Here is a 26,340-nt window from a genome sequence, read left to right as displayed (position 1 = left end):
CAGTATTCGCATCAATTTTAATGTATTGTAGTGATTATTAAATTAAACTCAGGAATGCGTCTAAATATATATTAATGGTATTTTTTTAAAAAACTACTTAACTTGCTCAGCATGTTATCAACAAATACAAATATTCCGGTGGAAATGTTTTCACAGTACAGTTGAAACTTCAATAAATAACTGGAACAGGAACATTAATTTATTTGAAGCTGTTATATTCATTATGATACGGTTTACGCGTTTTGTTTTCAGAATGTTACAGATAAGTTTAAGCATTCCTAAAATGAGTTTTCATTGTGTAGTGGAAGCCATAAGATGTGATTGAAACAGCAATGTGTGTTTATGTAAATAAATAAGCCACTGACGAAGGTGGGATTCCCAATGATAATTTTGGCATTTAGACTCTTTCCTGAGATTAATTTAATAGTCATAATTGTGCATCAGTTTAATTCCTTAGTGATATTGTTTTTGTATCCAGTTTTGTTCTGTTTTGTAATATAGTGAGACTTTGTTTTACAGGGAAGAGATAAGTAAGCTGTTTGTAACCGTACGAGGCCCTGTTTCTAATACTCTGGGAGGTTCAGTTGTTGGAATAGAGGGGACTCAGTCATTACGAAGAGCTTCCAGTATTCGGCGCACGTATACGACGGGCATGGCTGGAATTAAGCGGAAATCAGTGTGTTTGCAAGTCAAATTTCGAGTGGTGAGTGTTAAAATCTGTTACTAATATATTTAGAATTATGTAGGTTTATGCGCTAACTTGCAAAGAGAAACAAATGTCGAGGGTTTCCAAAAATAGTTGTAGATACGAAATGAGAGGACAAAAATGGATAAAGGGAAAAAAGGTATAGACCTTGTGATGAAAAATGTTACCGTAGCAACAGGCCATGAAATGTAATATGGAATTTAATTCTATATTATTCTTAACATTTAACAAAACTGTTCAAAGATGAGACGTACTAATTAATAGATCTCATTGAGCTGAATAAAATTATATTGATGAGTATAAATTCTCATGCGTAGTTTGCGAAAAAAAAACACTTTTTTTTTTTACCTAAACGATGATTCTGTACGGTAAGAACATAGCTCACTAAAATAAAACTGATCCTAAAGTATACATTAATCAGGTTTATCATTATAGCACTAGCAAGACGACAGTGTATGAGATGGTTAATGAGATACAGTCCAAAATTATGATTGTAACTCTTGTATTGTCCAAATAGAAGATTATATTATTGATCTGAATAAAATGATATTTTCGAGAATAAATTGTCATGCGTAATTTTCGAGAAAATCGAGAGAAACGAATATTTATGTCGTTAAAAGTAATGTCGTTCGTTGTCAGTCCGATGCAGTTCATAGAAATGAAAATCAAATGAAATCTTAAGTTTGACGTCCCACGGTTATACTGGCTAGGCTAAAGGAGACGGTGATGATGACAAATAAATGAAATGGTGGAATGAAGAAAGTGGGAGGAAACGGGAGAACCCCGAGAAAACTCACGCACACGGTGCTTGTCCACCACAAAGTTCACTTGGCGCGAGCTGGAATCAAACCCAGGACCCTATGCACCAGAGGTGAACGCTCTACCAGTGATCCACCGCACCCCTGCAGTTGATAAATTTTATTCTACTAGAAAAAAATATTTATTTATGTACTGCATACGAAAAATATCAGTATGAAGTAGCAGTTGGTATCTATTGTTTTATTTCTCGTAACAGTGTTACACATTATCCTAACTGTGACGTAGACAATTCTAAAAGACGCACATGCTACTTGTAATTGAGACGTCTAAGATAGGCGGGATGCACATGGGGTATGTTATAGTGTTAATTGGAAAGCCTTTGGAAGAGGAACTTTCGGGACACTGAGTTAAGGGCAAGATAATATAAAAATGTGTGTTAGAGAGATGAATGACTGTATAATCCTGACTAGATTGAATCGGTACAAGATAAATTCCATTGTTTCTGTTGTTTTGAATCTTAAGTCGTAGAGTGGATGCGTGAGTTAATAATGAGAATTACTGGATTTTAGAGGTATTATTGGGTTTTAGAAGCATCATTTCGTCTTTCGTTGTGCTTAAAGACTTTGGAAAGAACAGTGATCAACTCAGTGTTAATGAGTCTTTGTACAGAACTAGTTGGACCCTTATCACTCAGAATGGTTTCGATGTATCTCATTTTCCAAGCCAAGGAAATGACAAATCTGTATATTTTGTGGTAATATTTTCAAGATAACATGATGTCTATTGGTCACGAAAAAGTCACGAAATGAAGATTTTAGGTCATGATATATATTATCTGTACGAATATAAATACAGACTGGAAAATTTTGTTCTATAAAGCGTCAAAATTCATCTCCAAAAAATGTCTGTGGTCGGCTTTAGACGCTATCAAATTGCAAGCAAAGCATTCTTCTATCGCACGCATGAAAATTCGGCTTAATTTGCACCCAAATTCGCTCTCGAGAATGTTACGAAATTGTATGGTTTGGTAAACAAAAGGTCACGAAAAAGTCAGAAAATTTCATTTTGGAATTTTAGTAGACACCCTGGATAATGTTTACTTTTCCTTTGATTTCAGTTTTTAAAATATTTTCCATTGCACAAGCTTTGCTTTTAACAGACGTAAATCGGATTTAAACTACACGCTGAGCGAAACAATAAGTTTATTGTAAAAAAATACTAACGTGTAAAAGTTTCGCCGACTATCTGCTTTGGCTTCATCAGACACTATCTATCTATCAGACAATCGACTACAGAATATTACCGAAAATATCGGATCAGTCTTCATACCAAGCAAGATCACCATACTCCAACCGATGATCACTGTCTTCCGGTGATAATTCCTAACAATAATATTTTCGATGGAGGAGAATTAAAGACTTCCTTCAGAACAGCTCGGATTGTGTGTAAGATTAAATCACTTTCGCAAGATGCCTCTATTTGTGATTTCTGAGGACTTCGAGTAAGCATTTCGTGAACCACTTGCACATTTTCGTCCGTCCTAAATGTTGAGGGACGATCGTATCTCCTAATACCTGCTGTCCATTAGCTTCTAATAGAAATTGCTTATGGTTTTTTGATCAACTGAGGCACGAGGTTCATTCACACTTTGCCACCGTCTCTGTACTTATTCCACAGACTGTCATACTTAATACCGGAATGGCAGCTGAGCCTGCTCACGCAAAGTTAGACGTTGCACCATGGTATGTAACTGATACCTGCAGTGACATAAATAAGATATGTAATAAATTCTACCATTGTAAGGAACAAAATGGCTTTTATATCATGAAAATCGATTAAGTATTAAAAAAAAGTTATAAACAATGTTCAATAGAAAGTTTAATTCCCACACACCCTGTATATACAGGGTGTCTCAAAAGTCACCTGACATAGGGTAACTTTGTTATTATCAGAGTTACAACAAAATGTAAGAGGAGAAATCGTCTCAAAATATGACGTTTTCAATCTAAAGGAAAGGATCATTTTAAATCGGACGAGGGGGCCGCGGTGGCTCAGTGGTAGAGCGTTCACCTCTGGTGCTTGGGGTCCCGGGTTCGATCCCAGCCCCCGCCAAGTGAACTTTGTGGTGGACAAACACCGTGTGCGTGGGTTTCTCGGGGCTCTCCCGTTTCCTCCCACTTTCTTCATTCCACCATTTCATTCATCACTCATCATCACCGTCTCCTTTAGCCTAACCGGCATAACTGTGGGACGTAAAACTCAAAGATTTCATTTTAAATCGGACGAGTCGTTTGGGCTATACACTCTTTATGCGCCCAATGTTAAATGAAAATGCAACGTTGATAAATTTTGTAAATGTGGATAAGTGGATAATTTTGGATTGCAAGGTAGATAAATTTTGTAAGAGTATGGTGTATAGGGGCTGGCCATCGACACGTTAGCGTAAAAGACAGTAACTTTATTCACTTATGTTGTGGGTCCAGGTAAATGGCAACGTTGCTTTTTCATTTAACATTGGGTCATAAAGAGGGTACAGCTCAAACAGCTCCTTCGATTTAAAAAATACCTTCACTTTAGATTGAAAACATCATATTTGGAGACGGTTTCCCCTCTTACATTTTGTTGTAATTTTGGGAATAACCCTGTCAGGGGACTTTTGAGACATCCTGTATATAGTCTGTTCGCTAATTATTTATTTCCTCCTCTGCACAGTTACAGACCATCGAGCTGTGGATTTTATCATTTTCTACTACACTCTTTCAACTTTCAACTTGAAAAATTAACACGTGACTTTAAATGCCATCATGGGGGCGCTTCTCTGGTTCTTATCTCTTCTATAACATTTTCTTCTTCCTACTTCTCCCCTTCCCTATCCGATGAAATGTAATGCTAAACCCTATTTTATAGTTTCTTTTAACTGTGTTCTGTTTTAATATTCGTACTATTTCTAGTGAGTAATTTGTTTTCTATGCTTGCTTCGAGATACATCTATTCTAACAATATATGTATATTTTTCTCATTGAGAATTGATCCGGTGTAACTTCATAAATTAAGATATTAGTAAGTTGTAGGCTATAGTTATATAATTTGATAACATGATCCAAAAAGCGTGTATTTTCGTGTATTATGATATGAAGATTTTAATTATAATATTTGTTGAATTTGTAACAAAGCGTCATGAAATAAAAAGAAAAATTTATGGGAAAAATATTTAGTAAATCTAATTCTTTAGCATTGAGGCTGTATATGAGATTTTGTCCTGTATATATGTATATTCTCTCTTTTCCAGGACGGCATTATCGAAACGTTGCGGAGAACAAGGTTGAAATTCGTCCACTGTTTCCTACCCCAACACAATGCAGGCCTTTGTGATGTGAAAACTTCCCTTTTGTTACCTAGAAAGACTAGTACATCAGAAGATATTCTTCTGAATATTCCACTTCTTCGTTCTCAGGTAAAGAGTAATCAAAATTTTTCTAGTTTATTAATTAAAGATCCTTTATAAGTTTTTCCTCCTGAATTTCTAATTTATCATTTCATGAACCTCTTTATTATATTTAGTCTCTTATATGTATATGTACATAAGAAAATTCCGTTTTTGGGGAGGGGAGGGTACAGCACAAAATTAACGTAAAAAAATATATTATATACAGGGTGTTTCCGTCACCTAGGAACAAACTCGGGGTGATGATAGACGATGACAGGAGAAGCATTTTGAGAATAGTAACAAGTATCCGAAAGTGCGTCGTTTCGGAAATAAAGAGGCCACCGAAAATTTGTCGCAACTGGGCAAAAATGGGCATAACCTGAAAAAGAAATATCAGATTAAAGTACGGTCAGAGGCAATATACATTATTCGTACCTGAGATTTCATTATTGTAGAAATGGATTGGAAGCAGGGGTGGCGCAAGAATAGCACCAGAAGAAAAATAGGATATTATCGTGCATCTGAAATATATAAACACATTGTCAATTGTACACAGTAAAGTTGTTTCGGGTAGAAAGATGTCAAATTCATGAATCAAGTGAGAAAAAACATGGGACTGCGAAAGCATCAGCTGCGGATTGGATTTGAATTGTGACCGTGGAATACATTGATAGGCATGATGGGTAATCACAAGAAAAGCAATCTGAGGTTCGGAACTACAACCGGGGCATACGACGGTAAAACAGTTACACGATATAAATGGTTACGAGAGCAGTACATCATGTGACGTCAATACATGCATTTCGCAAAAGAACAAAAATGATTTTGGAAAGCTGGTTCCCTACGGGAAGACCTATGTGAGAAAGGAAAGAAAATTGGGCAACAAGGGAAGCAAGCTACATAATACCATGGGTATCGTAAGCAGGTCCGCATGTAGGGTTTGTGTCACTCGGGTAAATACGAAATTCGGCGCCCCCAATTTATATATATATATATAATATGACTTTTTAAAACTCCCTTTCAACTACGCGTCCGGGGTACGTGTCCTGCTTGCTCTCCTATGTTTGCAGCCCTGATCGTAAACAAAGAAGACGAAAATACCTTCGAAAGACAGTACGGAATGTAGCTACTCACTGGCTAAAGACAACGACGAAGAAGCTCTACTATGTTAGTACATTGAAGCAGTATGAAATGTACTTACAGCTTCACAACAGATATTCAAAATGACGTCCTCGTCGTCGATGTGAGCATAGAATTATAGGAAGCTTTGTCACACAAGCCCAAATTTCTCTGGCATCATTCTGATTATGTCACTCCCAGCTCCTCTTCGCTTTCGACGGGAATTTTCGTAGACAAGACTTTTGAGGTAACCCCACAAGAAGTAGTCAGCTGGGGTGAGATTCTGTGAATGAGCTGGCCAGGAAGCTACCTTCTCGTCTGTGTCCATCTATCTGAGAAAGTTGATTGAGATACACACGAGAAACAAGATCAAAGTGGGTTGGTGCCCCTTTATGTTGAAACCACATATGCTGACGAACACCTAGCAGAACATCGATAATTAATTCTGAGTCCTATGCTGCAGAAATAGTGCATATACTTGTGCATTTAAACGCCGAGAAAGAAGATAAGGACCGCTTAAGTGATCACCAACGATACCTGCCCTCATATTTACTGCAAATGCCTCTTGACAGTTATGTAAGGGTTTTCATTGGCCCACACGTGACTATTCCAATTATTAAATATCTGTCTCTAGTAAAATAGACTTCGTCGGTGAACAGAACAGAGACATAAAACTGAGGATCGGCCACACACAGCGCTGCACTAGCAATTCACAAAATATGACATGAAAGTCGAAGTCGCTTGTCTGATTTTGTACTTTGTGTGGATGATAGAGATGAAACTGCTGTTCATGTAGTATTTTCTACACAGTACTTGTGTCACATTCATCTCATGTGTTATGTTCTCCTACTTCTCGAAAGCTGTTTCTCCACACGATTAAGCACCGCTTTTTCGAAGGCAGTAGTCTCGATGGTTCATCGTCCCCCTTGGTTTCCCGCAAACATGGAATGCTTCAGATGTCTCCTTTGTAGAAATTTCTCACGATGTAACCTAACCGTTTCATTAATCATTCCATAGGTAAACGCCGTATCTCCAGGCTCATCAGTTGCAAACTCCATTCCATTTCCGTCACACAAACGACACAGGGAATAACTGCACTACACTATTCTGTCAGACGATTGGCTACAAGCCTTCAGAACTGCATGAAATGAAAACAAAATTCTTCGCAGTCAAGTGATGCCGATTCGATGGGCAAGTGACCCCTACGAACTGCACTATTGTAGTAGCAAAGACGTGATTACATTCATTTTATCATTAGTTCAGGCTAGCACTCCATGTACTGGCCGTTTCCTGACACTCCATGTGTTTGTCTTGTTTTCAACAGACAACATGTTCACTGCACTGCTACTGTTATACACATCTTTTGCTTTGAACCTCACTGAGACGCGAAACAGCTCATGCAAATCGCGACGAGACTACAAAGAAATCTGAAAGATGCGTATTAGAGACGAGGCGAAACTTCCTTCAACATCTACAAAACGAAACGAGAAAACTGTACTCTTGCTCTCGTTGGGAAAACTGAAACAGTTTCGCACGTACGAAGGGCGTTCCATATTGATTTACATTTTCTTTATTTATTATTTTTTATTTATTTTATTTTTTTACACTTGTAAGAAAGTTTATGCCTCAGCAGATACATCCACTTTCTCATCATAGTCTCCATTAAAAACTACACACTTGCGCCACCGATGTGGCAACTTCTTTATGGCCTCTGCGAACCACTTTTTCGAAGTCTGTCGCACCCACGTCCGGACAGCGTCTTGCAGTTCCTGGAAGTCGATGAAATGATGATGATCGCGCAGCGGTTTCTTCAATCCGGAGTAGGGGTAATCAGATGGGGCCAAATCAGAAGAATAAATTGGGTGTGATAGCACCTGGAACCCCAGCTCATTAATGGTAGTGGTGGTTGGCCGACTCGTGTGAGGACGAGCATTGTTGTGTTGCAGGAGTACACCTTTCGCCCATTTACCTGGTCGTTTCCTCTGAATTGCATGGCGTAAACTCCGAAGCGTTGTCACATATGACTCGCTGTTGATGGTGGTCCTGGGTTCCAGCCAGTCAATGAGGATGATTCCATCCTTGTCTTAGAAGACTGTGGTCATGTGTTTGCCTACAGAGGGCTGTGTACGGAATTTCTTTGGCTTGGGGCTGCCTTTATGCTTCCACTACATTAATTGGGCTTTCGTCTGTGGCTCATGGTAGTGCAGCCAAGTCTTGTCTCCAGTAACGAGTTTGGACCTGAAGCCTTCTGGATCCTGCCTGTACCGTTGCAGAAGATCACTGCTTACGTCTTTGTACCGCACTCAGGGATGTGAGAACCTACCTGGAAGTCACATTACCCATCTTAAGGTGTTCGTGAACTATGCGGTGCAAAGTGATTCTGGCAAGTCCTGTGGCCGCCTCCAGTTCCGTGAACGTGATGCACCTGTTGTCCTGAGTAAGCCGCTTCACTCTTGAAATATTCACTGGTGTTGTCACAGTCGCTTTCCTTCCCGAACTGGTCTCTCCTCCGTTGATGTTCGGCCACTTTTGCAGCCGTCCACCCAGTTGTATACGGTTCCGTGCTCCGAATTGTATACGGTTTTGCGTGACGGTGCGCACTTTCCACACACTGCGCGCTTCCTTGCTGATCACCTTCCATATTGTCCGCTCTCGTACTTACAGCTGTTGGTGAAATGTGCTGTAGTTTTCAGGGATTACACTTCTCTGTATTGTTCTTTCAGTAAAGGCAGACGTAAGTACTACTTCCTTCCAACTGTAATGAAGAGCTCAATGGTGGACCCTGAAAGAAGAAAATAAGTGTAAATCAATATAGAACGCCCCTCGTATTTCCTTTGACTGGACCAGATGTTATTGTCGGTTATTGTGTATTCCTTTCTCTTTTCGGCAGTTTATACTCGGTCACGAAGCATTTCAGGCAAATGGTGACCACAATCCCTGTCAATGATTCCCACGGTCACAGTTCTTATCCAATCCGTAGCGTATGCTTTCGCGGACCCATGTTTTCTCCTAATTTGATCAGGTATTGGTCATCTTTCTACCCGAAAGAATTTTATTTCATACAGTTTACGATTTCTCGTCACATTTTGTATTTCAGATGTATAGTATATCCTACTTTACTTTTGGGGCTACCTTTGCGGCACCCCTGCTTCCAGTTCATTCTTACAATAATGAAATCTCAAATAAGAATAATGCGTATTGCCTTTGATTGGACCTTAATCCGACATTTCGTTCTCGCGTTACGTCTGTTTTTTGTTCCGTTGCGACAAATTTTCAGTGGCTTCGGTTCCGAACTACACAATTCTGTACACTTGTTACTGTTTTTCAAATTGTTTTCTTTGTCATCACCTATCATCATCTGAGTTTGTTCAGGTCGTGGAAACATCCTGTATATATGTCGCGATTTAAGTTGCCACATATACTAATTGAATAATTTGCTTGATATATATGAACTTTGAATGAACAATTTACTTGGTTTATGTCGAGAAGTGCATGTATTGTATTGTATTTGTATTTATATTTAGTAACTAAAATACCGGATTTTGTATGATAAGGAGGATTTTAAGAAGTTTAGTTTTGTAAAGAAAGATGAGTATATTTCCTAAATTTTGATCTAATATTTTTCATTTTCAAAATAAAAGTATTTATTATTAAGTGTTTTCTTCAAATTCGACTGCACATAAGAAATTATATCATAGCGGAATAGCACTTTTTCCTGATCTAAGAGTGCATTTCATGATATTGACAACATTATAATCGTAATTAATATTTTATGTTTGAAAGAAAGAAGCAATAATATTAACAAGAGAAATAACATGAGTTTCCTCTGATATTTTTTTATGTTAAATTTTTAAAACTTAGTGCTGATGTACTAAGTTTTATTTACTTTTTCTTTATGTAAGTTATATTTATTTATTTGTTTATTTTTTCTAGTTACGAGGAACACAGATTTTAGACGCTGTGCGTCTGTATAAGCAGGGCTTCCCGGATCACATGCCTTTATCTGAGTTCCGACGAAGATTTCGTCTTTTGGCTCCTATTGATTCAAGGCCACCAAGTCCTATACTCGATGAGAAGAAAGCAGTGGAAGATATGCTGCTTGCTATAGACCTTGACCTTTCATCGTACAGAGTAGGCCTTAGCCAGGTAGGTGGATTATTATTATTATTATTATTATTATTATTATTATTATTTTATATAATTTGTCACATGTGTATTTCTATGTTTGTTTCAGTAAGATAGGCACATCTCATCGATAAGTTGTTGGTCTGCCACGTTCAATTAACTTTCGTGAGTCCTCGGCAAACTTGATAGATGAATTTATTTTTAAAGTAAAATTGTTTTTTTTTTTTTTTTTTTTTTTTCGATTTACTAAGAAATTACAGGTGATGGTGTGATAGCTATGATGGGAGTTGTTACTACTACTTCCACCTCTTCAGAAAAGTTGAGTAGTCTTCGAATGGAAATTTTTTCCTTTCTTCTTCTTTTTTCTACCATAAGAAATAATTCATTTTCTGTGGGGAAGAAAGAAATCGAAGCCTGATTCCATTAAAATGAAAAATCTCTCTTGAAGCGTCCTCGTTAGAGCGCTTGCTTCCTGTCTGACCGTGACTCTAGATTTAATTCTTCGATATGTATTTGATACAAATATGAATGATGAATGTTTGCTGAGGAAATTCAAACTTACATCAAGAAAAATGCATTGAACGCATTGAAAACCAAAAACAAAGCGTACCAGTTGCAAAACTTGCTGCGGACAGTTTATCAATGTAACCTCAACTTTTTGTAGATTTCCCGTTGTGAGTTCTTGTTGAAGAGTAAATGCTCTTGTCAGATTCATAAATTCTATTGCATACATTATTTGGTCTGAACTATGCAAAGCAACTCAAGACTTAAGCGCTTGAGCATGGATGTATTAATATTGGAAATATGATAATTTATATATTAATATGATAATTTATATATTTTAAAATATACACTTACAAGTCGTAAAGGGAGTTGGAAAGAGTAGAGTCTAACTGTAGTTCGATAAACAACCGAATGTATGCTTAGTAGTGAATTAATTGTAAAAATTTCAAAAGGTTTCGAGAAAGCATCTTCCCTTCGTCAGTGATATGCAAATTTCTACTGTAAGCGTACAATCCTGATAGAACAGCAATATTTTCATTATCACTTGCACTGCACAAATGGAGAATGTACTCTCTCACTTAGAATTGCAGGTTGCAAAGTATCCTTCCTAATTCCGTTAATATCTTCGCTTTTTGTAATTAAAATATGTAATATGCATTTCCATTCTGGTGTGCTTAGCAAGTTTAAGCTCCTAATTGTCGTTACCTCACTGAGAAACTAGACGTCGGCTCTATGATACTGTGGGACACAGTTTCCTGGTATTCCATGAGTCCTATTATTATGTGCATAGGGCGCATTATATGGATATTTTAGATGACCACGAGCATACTGTAGTCCAGATGTTCGCAGTCAGTGACCTAATATTCCAAGATTATAACTCCCCAGTTTACACTACTAGAGTTGTTAAGCAATGGTTTCGTGAACAACAAGATAAAATACAGTACATTCCATGGCCCGCCCCATGCCCAAACCCAACAATATTGAATACGTGTATTGAGTAGTCAGTTCGACTTATATGCCTCCATCCCACAACCAATCATTGCTACTCTGTAGTTAATGATAGTTTCACAGCGTATTAATCAGATAAGTTGCGTGTCAACTTGGCCACCTCTCTAAGTTGGTCACCTGCTTATCTTGGCCTAGTTCGTCTTGAACCTGCATTTTTCCATAAAACATTCATTACTTACTACTCTATAAGTTGGCCACCTGTCTATCTTGGAAGTTGGCCACACTGAAGCAATGTTTACCCTATGATGATAATGATAAATGTACCTGCGTATCTTGGCCACGAAAAATACAATTTTGTTATTTTTCTTAACTCTTTCGAATTCCCATATGAGAGGCAGATGTTCTGTATTTGTGACTGACACAAAGAAGCATAGATTGGCACGATTTGTTCTTGGAGGTCAGTGGCCAGAACACTACCCTCATAAAAGGGTGGTGAAGGAAGATGTGAATAAGAAAAAGCACGTACAGGAATTCAGGAAATGGTTGTATGTATTTGTTTACCCTGTCTGTTTTGGTAAAACCATTAGGTATATCGGCTCCTTTCATCAGTGGGAAGCTTTAGTAATTCCGGAAAATTCTCAAGGTTAAAGCTCAGTTGTCATTTATTGGCACCTGACTGCATGTCAAAAGGTAGAGGAGGTTTTGAGATATGAATTCCCTCAAGATTTTCTTAAAACATCTTTTGCTCCGAGGGAAACACTTAGCTCATTAACAAGAGGTAGTTAACTACAATATTAGAATGTGCATATCTGCCAAAAAGAATAACGCAAATATGTCTAGAATGAACCACCATTCAGTAACTACTGAAAGGAAGTCATATAAATTGCATATGAATTTCTCAATTTATAACTTAGCTTTTCTTGTTTTCAATCTGAATAACTCAGTGTGCTATAATATCAATTTTAATAAACTGCGTACATAACTTCCATTTCATGGTTGTTTGTGTTATTGTGTTTTCAATCCGAATAATCCAATGTACCAGACTAGTTTTCAGGAAGAGAAAGGTGTGCATATATATTAAACATACTATCAAGAGCGCCGATCCTGGGGGGACCGAGTGGGCCCGGGCCCCTCAAAGCCCATGTGGCCCAGGCCCCCCAAAGCTCATATGGCCCCTATTTTATTTATGAGTATACAATATTTGGTATAATTTGAGTGCAATTTGTCTTCATATATATACCTTCTGCATCTGAATGGGCCCCCCAAATTTACAGAGAAATCGGCGCTCTTGCATACTATAGTAATATTTTCTAGTACTGTATATTTTTATGATTACTCTATGTACATTATTTATAAGTAGCTGTCGTGTCACTGCTTATTAAAATTTTACAATCAAGTTATACTAGAAATCCTATTCTAAAAATACACAAATCACACTTAATTCTATAAGTTGGCCACTTTTGGATGGAACCGATGGTGGCCAACATAGACAGGTTTCACTGTATCTGTATATGAAAAATACAAATTTCTTTTCGTCTTTTTTTCTTTTGTTTAATGTATTCGGTAGTAGTAGAGAAAGTTCTTCGTTTACGGGATTGACACTTAAAATAAATAAATAAATAAATAAATAAATATATATATATATATATATATATATATATATATATATATATATATATATATATATATATATATATATATATCTAATAAACCAGACTAAAGAAAGTATTGTTGTTTACAGTGTTGGCACTTTGCAATATATTTGCATGAATTTAGAGAAATCGCTCAGAACGGATAGTATTAAAGGAATTGATGAAACCATAAAATGGATAGATACGTATTTATTTCACTCTGTTTCAAACAGATTACAAAAGGTTTTTAGGAAGTATAATCTTAACACTAAAGGAAGCTAATGAAAGACGACAGATCATGAAGATAATAGGAAAAAGAAGAAACACCATGCTTGGCTATCTTATTCGGCACTCCGATTGGATCACCGTGCTGATAGAGGGTAAAGCAGAAGGAAAACCGGGAAGAGGAAGACCAAGGATAGAATATCTAGATGCAGTTACGAAGAAGAGGCCTTATCAAAGTATGAAACAGCTCTCCCAAGCAAGAGAAAAGTTTTAAAATTTCCGTGTTGCCCACCAACCTATGGTTGAGGTAAACAAGAAGAAGAAGAATCTTAACACATCATTTGTGCCTCTAAGGAACATAGAAACAAACTTAACATATTTTAAAGTTGCTTGATGTACTCCGCTGGATTTTGCATGTTCCTATGAAGCGTCATGTACATGCCAATACACTTGTATATAGACATGACGAAAAGGAATATGGACAAAAAGAAAATACTCGTGATGTCATACATAAACACAATGATACCTCGACATCGGATCTTCCAAACATATGTCATATACAGAGAACAATATCGATATAATGGAATGATCAAAAAACTCATTATTATCCATAGAAAGACAGGCATACGAAACGTTCTTCCTAACAGAGTCAGAATATAATTCCGACATGAGCAATTGAGACAGAAGTTGGAGCAGCATCATTGATCGTCGTCACCATCCGTTGAAGAAACACAACAAAGATTTAAGATGTGTATACTATGCAACAGCAGATACGAGGCTTGCCTCAAACGGGACTGGCAACCTTGCCAGTAGTATACGTGGAACAGTGGAGAGCGCATTGCGCAGAGCAACCTTGGGCGTTCGAAAAGAGAATGATGTACGTGAGTTGCCGCTCTCAGTGGGTTTTAGTCTGTGAGCAGCGATTGAAGAGAGAGATGTACAATCGTGTTGCCGAAAGAATGGAAGAGTGAAAATTGAGCAGCGCATTAACTTGAAATTCCATGTGAAATTAAAGAAATCACCGAGTGAGTGTGTGAAACTGTTGCGGAATGTGTATGGTGACAACACAATGTCACGTACGCGAGTGCTTATGTTTCAGCGAGGGACACGACAACGTTGATGATGATGAAAGACTGGGTCAACCTGTCACAGCAACACCAAAGGAAAATGTGGCAAAAGTGACTGACATTGTTCGAAAACATCGCAGATTTTCCGTAGGATTCTGAAACGAAAAGGCAACCCATGCACTGAAGAAAACTTTCTCATCACCACGAATGATAAAGGCACGCAAGAGCAAATCGTTTTCATGCTCATTGCGTTGTTTGATAATAATAGCCTGCTCCTAATTTAATGCACACCATGAGGTCAGAAAGTGAATAAGCAGTATTATCAACAGGTTTTGGTAAAGCTGCGAAAACGAGTGAGAAAGAAAGAACTCTCCTATGGGAGAACAATGAATAGATTGTGCATCACAACAATGCTTCTTGGCATACTGCTTTGACCGTTCAGCAGTTTCTAGTGGCTAAGAAGACTCCGTGTTGGAACACCGGCCTTATTTGCCGGACTTGGGACCGTTTTTCTTTCCTTTTACGAAAGTGAAATCCGTCCTCAAGGAAACTCGTTTTCGGACTGGAAGAAGTGAAGCAGACAACAGTAGCAGGAAGTAACAGACAGTGACACGTGAATATTTTCACAACAGCTTCCAGCAGTGGAAACTTCGTATGAAAACGTGAAGGAGAGTATGTTAAAGGGAGTCATATTTAATTTGTAAGTTTCTGACAATAAACCGTTCTTTTAGCACCAGTCCTATTATTTTAGCCAGATTTTGTAGCTTTTCATTACCAGTGTAAAGGAATAAATATATATTTCAAATATAACTTATTCCCATACATCCTACCTATATTGTGACAATGCTAATAGCTGTTGCTAAAATTTCGACGTTTAACGTGTTTGTCTGACCTTAACTGCAGACTACAAAAGAGTACGTGAGTACTGAATATGTAAGGTGTTTTGTTTGGTTGAAATTTAGCAATTCTTTTCAGCTCTGAGGAAATATGACTGTTTTTCGAATCACATGTTTTCAACTGGAAACTCTACAACCTATACAAACAAAAATGAAATTGTGTCTATTTGTACCTTCATTAGAAACAATCCTCGAGTCAGACTTTTTCGAATTTTTGCGTCCTTAGGCCTTGGGTAATACAATCAATTTTCATGTTCATGATAATTGACCACCAATATGTCTACTGAGTTTGAATGAAATTTGAGCGCGCAACAATGAAAACGTTCGTATGTGGGACTTCCTTTAGTAATCCTTATTATTGTTTTTGAGGACAATATTAAGATTGATCTCGCAGAAATAGGAATACAAAGTAGAAACTGGATCCAGTTGGCTAAGGACAGAAGTCAGTGGAGAGCTTTTGTGAACGCAGCTTTGAACCTCCGGGTTCCATAGGCCATAGAGTTAGTTAGTTTAAATTTATTTAGACAGTTAGTTAGTTAGTTTAAATTTATTTAGACATTTTCTAGTAATGACAGCCAAAATTCCGAACGTAGCTCAAGAATAACTAGTCAGTTGAGTGTATGAGGATTATCATTATTTGATTATATTAAAAGCATAATCTATCCCACCCCCTCCATGTAGCAGACCGTCATCGTCGGAGATGGGGTGGTGCTGAGAGGGCGGCTTCATTATTCATTCATATATCACCCCTCATCTGCATATTTCGCATGCCCTCTCAGCCGCCAATACTCTACCGGACTCGCGGGTGGTTGGTGGGAGTCGGGAAGAGGAAGGTCTAGTGGACGTCTTCCTCCAGTTGGGGAGGACGTTGACCCACCCAGCCTACTGTTGTGTGCGTCCAGTGTTTGTGTTGTCCGGTGTGTCGAGCCTTTGAAAATATAAAAGCCCAAAAAAAATCGTAAAACAAAAAAATAATTTTAAAAAATTAAAAAAAAATAAAAATAAAAAAAAATATCCGCACCTTTTTGTTTTGTTCTGTGCTTTCTGGGCTGGTGGGGGTCTACCTTTTGGTTGGCCAGGATCTTTCTTTTCGTTTTACTTCTTTTTCCGGGGCCACGTGTTTTTGTCGACGGGATTTCTTTTTTTTTCACTCCCATTCCCCTTGACCGCGTCGGCCTCACGTTGATCCTACGGTGCGGGCGTGCCAAGAGGATTGACAGAGGGTAGCGTTAGGTCTCCTCATTAACGCCCTTTTTTCCTATCTAAGTGTTTATAAATAATCATACTTCTACGGGTAAAAATAACTTAAAAACTGATCCGGCCTCCCCTTCATGGAAGAAGCCCAAACCGAATGAAAATGAGATAGTGGAAAAGACAAGTATCGCGACACTTGTTGTCCGATATCTTGTAATTAAAGATGACGATGATAGTGCCAATTCTAATACAACCCGTCCGAGTGCTATTAAGGGCTTATCCCCTTTTGTCATTCATAAAGTTATCACATATAATGCCGGACAGGTAAAAGACATCAAGTAATTGCGGAATGGTACCTTGTTGGTGGAAACGACAGACGAGAGGCAAACGGCAAAGCTCCTGAAGTTAACTGTTATTGGACCGGTGAACGTGTCAGTAGAAGTCCTTACTTTTGATACGAGCTACGTCTATAAAGTGTTGGTCCGCTAATCTCCTCCTCGGTAGCATTGAGGAGATCCCAACACGATATCAGCCCTCTAGAAACGTTCAGCAGACGATGAAGTCGGGTGAACTGGTTGCTACCCAGTCACTGATTCTTACTTTTAGTTTGCCAACGCTTCCGGAATATGTCAAGGCTGCTTCCTATCGTTTAAAAGTTCGTCCCTATATACCTAGTCCCTTGCGCTGCTTTAAATGTCAACATTTTGGGCACACCAGCACGTCGTGTAATGCGAGTGCTGCTCTTTGTGCAAATTGTGGCCGAAGTCATGGTGCGGAACCCTGTAAAGCGACCAAGCCCTTCTGTGTCAACTGTAAGGGTGAACATTCTGCTTGGTCTCGGGAATGTCCAGCCTTTCAGCGCGAGAAGCGTATCCGAGAACTCATGGTTGTTGAGAAGATTTCTACTGCTGATGCGAAGCGTCGTTTGAAAGAGAGCCTTCCTTCCTCGCTTTCAGTTCCATTCGCTACAGTTACAGGTACTTCTCAGAAATCTGTAGCAACCCAGACGTCTGACGTTTCCACCCAGACAGACTTGGTCCCGGAGAATCGTTATGAGCCCAAGACCCCAGTTACTGCGACAATCGACCATCCCAAGACCCCAGTTGCTACGACAAGCGAACATCCCAAGATCCCACGTGTTTCTGTTAGTGATGGTGTTCGGCGTACTTCAGTCCATCGCCGATTATCTTATATCGCTGGCCTAAAGCTTAGTCGCATATCTGTAGGCTGAACGAGACGATTCTCTCGCCGAGGAGAACGAAATCTACACCAGTTCGTAGCCACCTGCAGCTTCTCTCAAGTCTGACATGGTGGAGGATGAACTCATGGATACGGAGTGGGCTGTGATTGAACTCCGTGGGAAAGTTCGCCTCAAACGTTTATCTCTTCTAGAATGGCGCTCCTTCAGTGGAACCTCAATGGCTTCTGTAGTCATCGTGAAGAATTGATACAACTGGTCTCCGACCACTCGCCAGTTGTTGTCTGCTTGCAAGAAACCCATTTTAAGCCTACCCAGTCGTTCCTTTTTTCTGGGTACACTATATACAGATGTGATAAGCCGGATGTTGGTCACGCTGCTGGCGGCTTGGCCATATGTGTCTCCGGTTCTGTTTATTCTCGGCAGACTTACCTTGTCTCTCGACTGCAAGCAGTTGCGGTGCGAGTCTACTTCTCTCGTCCGCTTACTATTTGTTCGTTATAATTCCTCACTCGGAAGCCTTTTATATTTATGTCACCTTTTATTGTTTTTCTATATATTGTTATTGTTATATACTTTATCTTATTTATTCTTTTATTCCCTCCTTTTTTCTTTTGCTTTTCGTTTTTATCATTTAGCAGCGCTTTGGTTCATTAAACTCTATTAGTTTTAGCTTGTTCTTCTTTTAATCTTACAGTTCTGAGCAACCATGTTGATCGTGACTGGGACATATAGCCTCGATGCTGACGTCCCCATTAATCCCCCTATTCTATTCTATTCTACACAATCTATCCCAGTGCATTGACATAAATTAGCATGAGTAAAGAGAAAGCCAAATTTAAACTGAACTACCTTTGTTCATATAGATAAGACACATTGAAGTTGAGCAAATATATGCCTGCTCATTTAACAGTGATTTCTTCAGGTAAAGTGTAATGTGATGAATAGGGCTCGGATTTGTGGCACGTAAAACTTCGTAAAGATGTATAGATCTATGCCCTGCCCTAAAATTGGCAAAATACCTTAAAACACGCAACTTCACACTAGTGGAACAGTTGAATTAAACGTCTTGAAACTATATACTCAATGATGCTGGATTTTTTGGGAAAAAAAAAAGAAAAAGAAGAAAGAAAAGAAAAACGTGCAACGAATGTCAGAAAGTCCGCATACTCGAAAATTATCCCTACGCTCAGAAAAAAAAGCCAGGGTGTATAAGTACCAGTGATGATTTTAGTGGGTAGCCCGGAGGAAAATCTCAAGTCATTCCTCTCTCGTACTCAATGTGAGTTACCAATATATTTGCAGTAATGCAAGGTAGCCAAAACTGTTCCCATTAATCATGCACTCACAGAGAGGAAACGAAATGACGCAGTACCTGCCAGGCGATTGGGAGTTAGTCTGACCATCGACCGTCGGTAATACAGGTACGTTGCGCATATGCAGCAGTCGTAACTGGTCCAGTGTCAAAGAGAAACTGAGGTACTGAAGTAGTTCGTTCGCGTGTGTTTGTTGTGTAACCTGAAAGTGGGCCTGTCAATTGCCTCATCAAGTAGCTGCATATGCCAGGCATTTAAGGAGAATGCCGTGAACGAACGCACCGTCAGGCATTGATTCCAGAAATTCCATTCGGGAGATGTAAGCCTTTCGAATGAACCTCGCAGTGGACGACCACGTGTGTTGGATAGCGAGGCTTTGAAAGCAGCCATCGAGGACAGCCATGTGATGAACTTGCAGAAGGCTCCATGTTTCCGCTGAAGAAATAATCAGACTGCACCTGCATGGGATAGGAAGTCATACAGATTAATCAAGTGGGTACCCCACACATTGTCAGCAGCCAATAAGGAACAACAAGTCACAGCCTGTTTGTCCTTGCTCATTCGGCACGTGAACACACCTATCGCTTGCTGACTGGTGACGATAAGTGGGTCCTCTATGACACTCCCAAGCGCAACAGACATTGGTTGTTGCCACGTCACGCTTTTCCTTAAATCTCAATACCACCTCTGTACCCACGAAAGGTTATACTCTCTTTATGGTAGAATTGTCGGCAAGTGGTGCATTACGAGCTCCTTCCACCTGGTCAGACTACCATTGCTGACCTGTACTCTCAGTAGTTGCAAATGGTACTCCCTGCATTGCGGCAGAAGGAGCCGGCATTAGTGAATTGAAAGGATGTGCTGTTCCTGCACGACAGTGTCAAGCCACATGTGGCAAAGAGGACGCGGGAAACCTTTCAGCAACTTGGCTGGGAGACACTATGTACCATATTCACTAGACCTTGAGGCAACAGATTATACCTGTTCATTCCCTCGACATCCACCTCCGTCGAAGATTCGCAAATGAGGGAGACCTGTGGAATGACTCACGAACTCTTTGCCTTCACGACTGCCGAGTTTTTACTATCGGGGTAATGTGTAGCTGCAGGAACTTTGGCAGAAGTTGTTGGATGCTAATGGAAATTACTTTGAAACCTAAAAGATGTACCGTCCAGTGTATTGCTCTTTGTTTATTAGTGCTCTAGAACGGCAAGAACTCTTTTGGTTACCCTACTTTATACTTTTATCCCTCCTGCATTTAGTCTCCCCTGGTTGTAGATAAAAACATTGTCTACTAACATAGAGCAAAGAAACTGAACGTTGGGTATCACTGCAGGGGAGAAGGACGCAAACATAGGCTGAGATGGTCATTTCTCTTTTGAAAGTGGGTGATGCTACGTTAGATTAAGAGCCGTTAACCTTCACATTGTACAGTATACCTTCAAATTGCGTTATACAAAGTCAAATATTTCCAAGAAAAGAAGTTTCAAATAGCCTCGTTCACAATACCGACAAAAATATTTTAGAGCAAGAAGTTAAACTCAGCTAAAATATGATATATATATGTTATATCATTTCAGTCGCAAATATGAGCAATAAAAACACTATCTTTTTTCGATTTACAAGAGTCAGGAATGTGTTGATATTTAATTATAGATGAAAAGGGTATCAGGATAAAAATGACATGCCATAGAAACCCGAGCCTTGGTGATAAGAGTTCGAAGTTATATCTTCCAAGAGAGAAAGAGAGAGAAATACATTTTTTTTTTTGTACGAGGTTTAGTCAGCAAGTAATCCACAATCCTTAATATATATATATTGATAATTCACAATAATGATAAGAGATACAAATGAAGCCAGCTATTGGCTACAGATAGGATCATTCAATATATCCACTATTCTTCCCTTCACAATTGGTGGAGCGTTCTTTGAAACTCACAAGCGCACTTTTAAAATGCTACGTCTTGCTTTCGAAACCGCCCTCTAATCTCTTGGAATAATTTGTCATTGTTCTACCACGTAGAGAATTCGTGAATCTATTAAACAGGTAAAAATGCAAGGAAGCCAATTTGGAACTGTAAGCTGAGTGAGATATTAAATTCCACCCGTATCTTGCAATTCGTACCAACGTCTAGTGCGCAATATGCAGTCTTGCATTGTCCTGATGAAATTCCATTTGAGTGTATTTTAGGTCCAGTCGTTTAGTTGTAATTGAGCTTTGAAGTTTTTTAAAGATTTACAGTGTCGCTCCTAGGTGTTTTTTTGTAAATGTCCATGAAGATGAGCCCATCTTGGTCGCAAAAGACGGTGATCATGGTTTTGTCTTTGAAAAGGGAAAGACTTATTTTTATATTTTTCTTGACTGGCGATGTTATAAGAGTCCATGACACTGATTTACACTTTGAAGAAGTCATAATGATAGATTTAAGTTTCATCAGACGTTATAACACCTTTAAACGCCTCAGTAGGTGCTCCAGGGAAAGATTGGATGAGGTCTAAACAAATTTACTTCCGAGTTGCTTTTCTCGTGTTAGAAACTATGGCGCCCATTTTGAGCACAATTTTCGATATCCGAAATCCAAAAAAAGCGTAAGAACACTTCCTTTCAACATGAACAATCTTCCCATCAATTGATAAGTCGCTACTGTCCAGTTTTACTTACATGTTCTCCACACGAACCAAATTTTGTTCTGTTGCTGCAGAGGAATGTCTGCCTGGACTCTCCATGTAACATATCAAAATCATCAATGTGAAAGCACTGAATCCATCTCTTATTGTGCTTATATCTAGTGTAACTGTAATTATCACTGAGCTGTTACGTAACTGAACAGTAGTTGAATAGTAACTGAATAGTATATGATAGCCTACTGAGTTGGCAATACGCTTGTCTATGTTTCATTTAACGTTAACCTTATGTTAATCATTCATCTTGGTTTAAAAAAAAAAAAAAAAAAAAAAAAAAAAATTAAGAAATTCAACACAATTCCAAATAATTTCATGAGTGACAAATACAAGATTGATGAAACAATCTAAAATAATTTGGTGAAGTAACATAAAGAAGTCACTTTAATGAAAAATAAAACTTAAGTATGTTGAAACATAAAATTTTAATTAAAAATAAAAATGCGGTTCATTTTAAACGGTTATTTATGGACTACATTGCAAACTTTTTCCAAAAAGTTAAATTATTTTTTAATAACATGTGACGTCCGTTTACCAACTAAACACCAATACTTGCTAACATATTTCTCGTTTGAATTGCAGTGCGCAGTAACGTACTGTTTTGCAAAATCATATCATGCAATTATAGTTATTATTTATTTGGATATTGTTAGATGTTTAAGAGTTTTAGTTCTCAACTGAGATTTCTCAGTCAACAAATCTTTCACTAAAGAAAATTCCATTCCAATCAGAGCATGTGTGGAGGGAGGCAAATAGTTAACTCCACAATATCACATACATAGGAATATGGAATAGAATTTTCTTAAAAAATGCTTGAATAGTTCACTCTATCTTAAATATACCCGCAATTGATTGCGACACACTTATCCTGTGATAGAAAATATCCTAAATATCCTGTGATAGAAGGTTGGTTAAAGTTTAAGTTCTATAGCTGGCAACAAAGAAAGCCATCTAGGTTTACTGAAGAAAAGGAGTTTCAAGTACTCGACTTCCACGAAGTCACAAAATTTACATAATCTAGCTTCGCGTACGGTATATAGGTGTATTAAAAAAGTAGGAACACATCTTTTGAATCATACTATCTATACAAACTGATAAACAGTCTAGAACATTTTACAGTTATTCACCATACGTGCAGCATAACCAATACCCGCAATTGGTGTGTTTAAAGAATTCTGAAGAATAATGTAAATAATATTCTTAGCTTTCCTTGCTGCACCTCCAAAGTTGCAGTTGGAATTATCAACACACTAACCTACGACTTTCTTTTCAATTTTGTATTCCTGTAATGTCTGAAGAATGTGAACAGTCATATGTTTCGTCACACTGATTTTGAAAATCGAGAAGTTTAACTCGGATTCCACTCTCAGGTCGAAAGTAGCGAACCAACAGTGGACACAGTTTCGTAGAGTTATGATTTGAAGAATCTGTTTATACTGTAATATAATTTACTTGATAGTCCAGTAAATATAAGGAAAATTAGGGCTGTACCCCCAACAAATTGCAAGAAAAGCTTTTGTTAGTTTTTCTGGTAGAAAAAAGCATTCTGAACAACATATCAAAAATTAGACGTCCATTTGGTCGCCATTTTGGATTTTATTACTAAACACCTTTCTAAAAAAAGCAATTACATCTTCTCACAGAATTAAGATAGAAACTTCGTTCTTGTGTCAAATTGTTGGTAATAGATAACATAATCAAGTAAAGGTGGTACAGTCGTGTGATAATGCCGCCATATTTAAATATGGTGATAGTTCTTCCAAAAAATTAGTTGTATTCGATTCGTTATCTGTCGTAATTGGCACATAACTATGAAACCGTTAAAGTTTTCAAAAAATCATCCGAAATGATCGTTATAGAGTAGAATGTCCTCTTTCCATTCACAGCAAAATCATTTCTGTATCTTAAAAACTAAGCAAGCAAGACCATTTTATGTGACGAGAGTGTTGTCTTTTATAACAATGAACTCTGCCATGTAAGGCAACATGTCTTTTCTTTAAATCATGTAATACTTTAATTTTATGAAGAGAAGTACCTGAATAGTTCTTATAAATTAAAGAAAACAACTACAATAATAATAATAATAATAATAATAATAATATAAATAATAATAATAATAATAATAATAATATAATATAATAGTAATAATATATCATAGGATTTTTTTCTGCAGTGTGTCGCACTCTCATGTACACATCCAGGCCAATCATCTATGCAATTCCTACCCATGATTGATATGTACCCTGGAGACAAGACATGCATTCTTAAATGAGGTGATGAAATATGAGCTTTTTCCATACTTATCTGCATTGTTTGAAGCTAACCACAACTTAGAAAGGCCGACAAACCTGCACTTCTTGAAGCCATAAGCAAGCATTCTACTCTTAGGAATGGTGCCATCCTTCAACCTTTTTCTCCATACTGAACAGTATATTTCGGATGAAGGTTCCCTCTTACATAGGCTTAACTCGTCTCAAGGAAGTACTTACAGCTTCATTGCAGATCATTATGCATGTTTTGTTGCAGATCGATATGGAAAAGCAACTTCATTTTCGATGGCCATGGAAAACCTATCCCAACGGACAGTACTCGTGAACGAAGGAAGACAAGGATAGTAGTCAATGTCACGGAAGCAACAAAATTTGCTGAGAAAAAGGAGGACTTTCTCTCCAATGGAAGCGACAAACAATTATTGATAAAAATGATTATTCTGTGCCTGATAACTCAAGTAATACAAGAAGAGGGAGATGCAGATGTTGACATTGTAAAAGCTACAGTTGCTAAGTCATTTACGCAGTCAACAACCCTCGTCGGAGAAGATACGGTTCTACTAATATTGCTTCTCTATTATGGTTATACTGTATAGATAACAAGAGTCTGTATCTACGATCGGACAAAGAGAAAGCTCATGTTTACAACATTACTGCCGTGAAGACCTTGCTGGGGAAAGATATATGTGCAAGCCTGTTATTTGCACATACCTCCACTGGATCAGATACTACTTCACGAGTTTTTGGTATTGGGAAAAGTCAGTTTTTGAAAAGATTTTAAAAGATGGTATTTTGCGTGAATGTGCAGATTTTCTGTTCTCCAAACACAGCCCAAAAAATTGTGGAAACTACTATCACGTGTGGTGTAAGGCAATGTTGGCTTTGTTCAGTGGGAAAGAATCCGACACATTAGAATCATTTAGGTATACATACCTTTGCAAAAAAAAAAAAAGCGGATCCCAATTCATTTGTAACACCCGAGCGCTTTTCACCCAAAACTTCTATTATAAAATACCACTCACTTTCAGTCCATGACATGGATGGTTCTTAATCAAGACATGGATCCTACTAAGTGGGGTTGGATTAATGAAGGGGACAAACTGATACCAATAATAATGGATAATAAACCTGCTCCTGACAGCCTTCTAAAAATGATCCACTGCAGCTGTTCATGTGGATGTATCATACTTAAATGTACGTGTAAGAAATATGGTCTCGATTGCACAGCAACGTATGGATCTTGCTATAATGGCAACTGTGAAAGCAACATAAATAAACCTCATGTGGGTAATGAAGAAATTTAGGGTGTTTTTTAATATAAACGTAATATGAACAAATAAAAGGAATTTAGTTGCAGACAATTCTTTAACAGACATTAGGAGAAAAGCAATAAAACAAAAAGTGATTGTTAATAAATAACATTACATAGGTTGTAAGGTACATGTATTTTAATGTATAAAAAAACATGCCAGTGTTACGCATGCCAATTATTTTTTTTATTTCTATAACATGATTCGTGACCATCATATTGTAAATGTGACAGCTGGTAATGAAACACTTTCGTAAAATTGACACCATTTTTATCATAATTACACCCCTTTGTAATGCTCCTACGATATGCATCACAATTATTATTATTATTATTATTATTATTATTATTATTATTATTATTATTATTATTATTATTATTATTATTATTATTGTAGTTGTTTTCTTTAATTTATAAGAACTATTCAGGTACTTCTCTTCATAAAATTAAAGTATTACATGATTTAAAGAAAAGAAAGGCATGTTGCCTTACATAGGGGAGTTCAGTGTTATAAAAGACAACACTCTCGTCACAGAAAATGGTCTAGCTCGCTTAGTTTTTAAGATACAGAAATGATTTTGCTGTCAATGGAAAGAGGACATTTTACTCTATAACGATCATTTCGGATGATTTTTTGGAAACTTCAACGGTTTCATAGTTATGTGCCAATTAAGACAGATAACGAACCGAATACAACTAATTTTTTGGAAGAACGGAAGCCATATTTAAATATGGCGACATCATCACAAGACTACCACCTTTTCTTGATTATGTTATCTATTACCAACAATTTGACACAAGAACGAAGTTTCTATCTCAATTCTGTGAGAAGATATAATTTCTTTTTGTCAGAAAGGTGTTTAGTAACAAAATCCAAAATGGCGGCCAAATGGACGTCTAATTTTTGCTAATTTTTGATATGTTGTTCAGAATGCTTTTTTCTACCAGAAAAAATTGAAAAAAA

The 26,340-nt window shown here is 37.7% G+C and overlaps 1 protein-coding gene across 3 annotated transcripts in view; it reads left to right on the top strand.

Annotated features, from left to right (window-relative positions):
• Positions 1-26,340, top strand: part of Mhcl (Myosin heavy chain-like) — a 545,621-nt gene that overhangs the window by 225,384 nt on the left and 293,897 nt on the right. For all 3 annotated transcript variants that reach the window (XM_081768806.1, XM_081768805.1, XM_081768807.1), the window contains 3 exons: positions 520-703; positions 4,755-4,919; positions 9,945-10,157. In XM_081768806.1, coding sequence (XP_081624932.1) covers positions 520-703; positions 4,755-4,919; positions 9,945-10,157 — 562 coding nt within the window. The remainder of the gene's footprint in view (positions 1-519; positions 704-4,754; positions 4,920-9,944; positions 10,158-26,340) is intronic.

The sequence above is a fragment of the Thermobia domestica genome, chromosome 8, assembly GCF_964235325.1.
Source record: "Thermobia domestica chromosome 8, izTheDome1.hap1.1, whole genome shotgun sequence".
Taxonomy (NCBI): domain Eukaryota; kingdom Metazoa; phylum Arthropoda; class Insecta; order Zygentoma; family Lepismatidae; genus Thermobia; species Thermobia domestica.
This window is presented reverse-complemented; position numbering and strand designations above follow the sequence as displayed.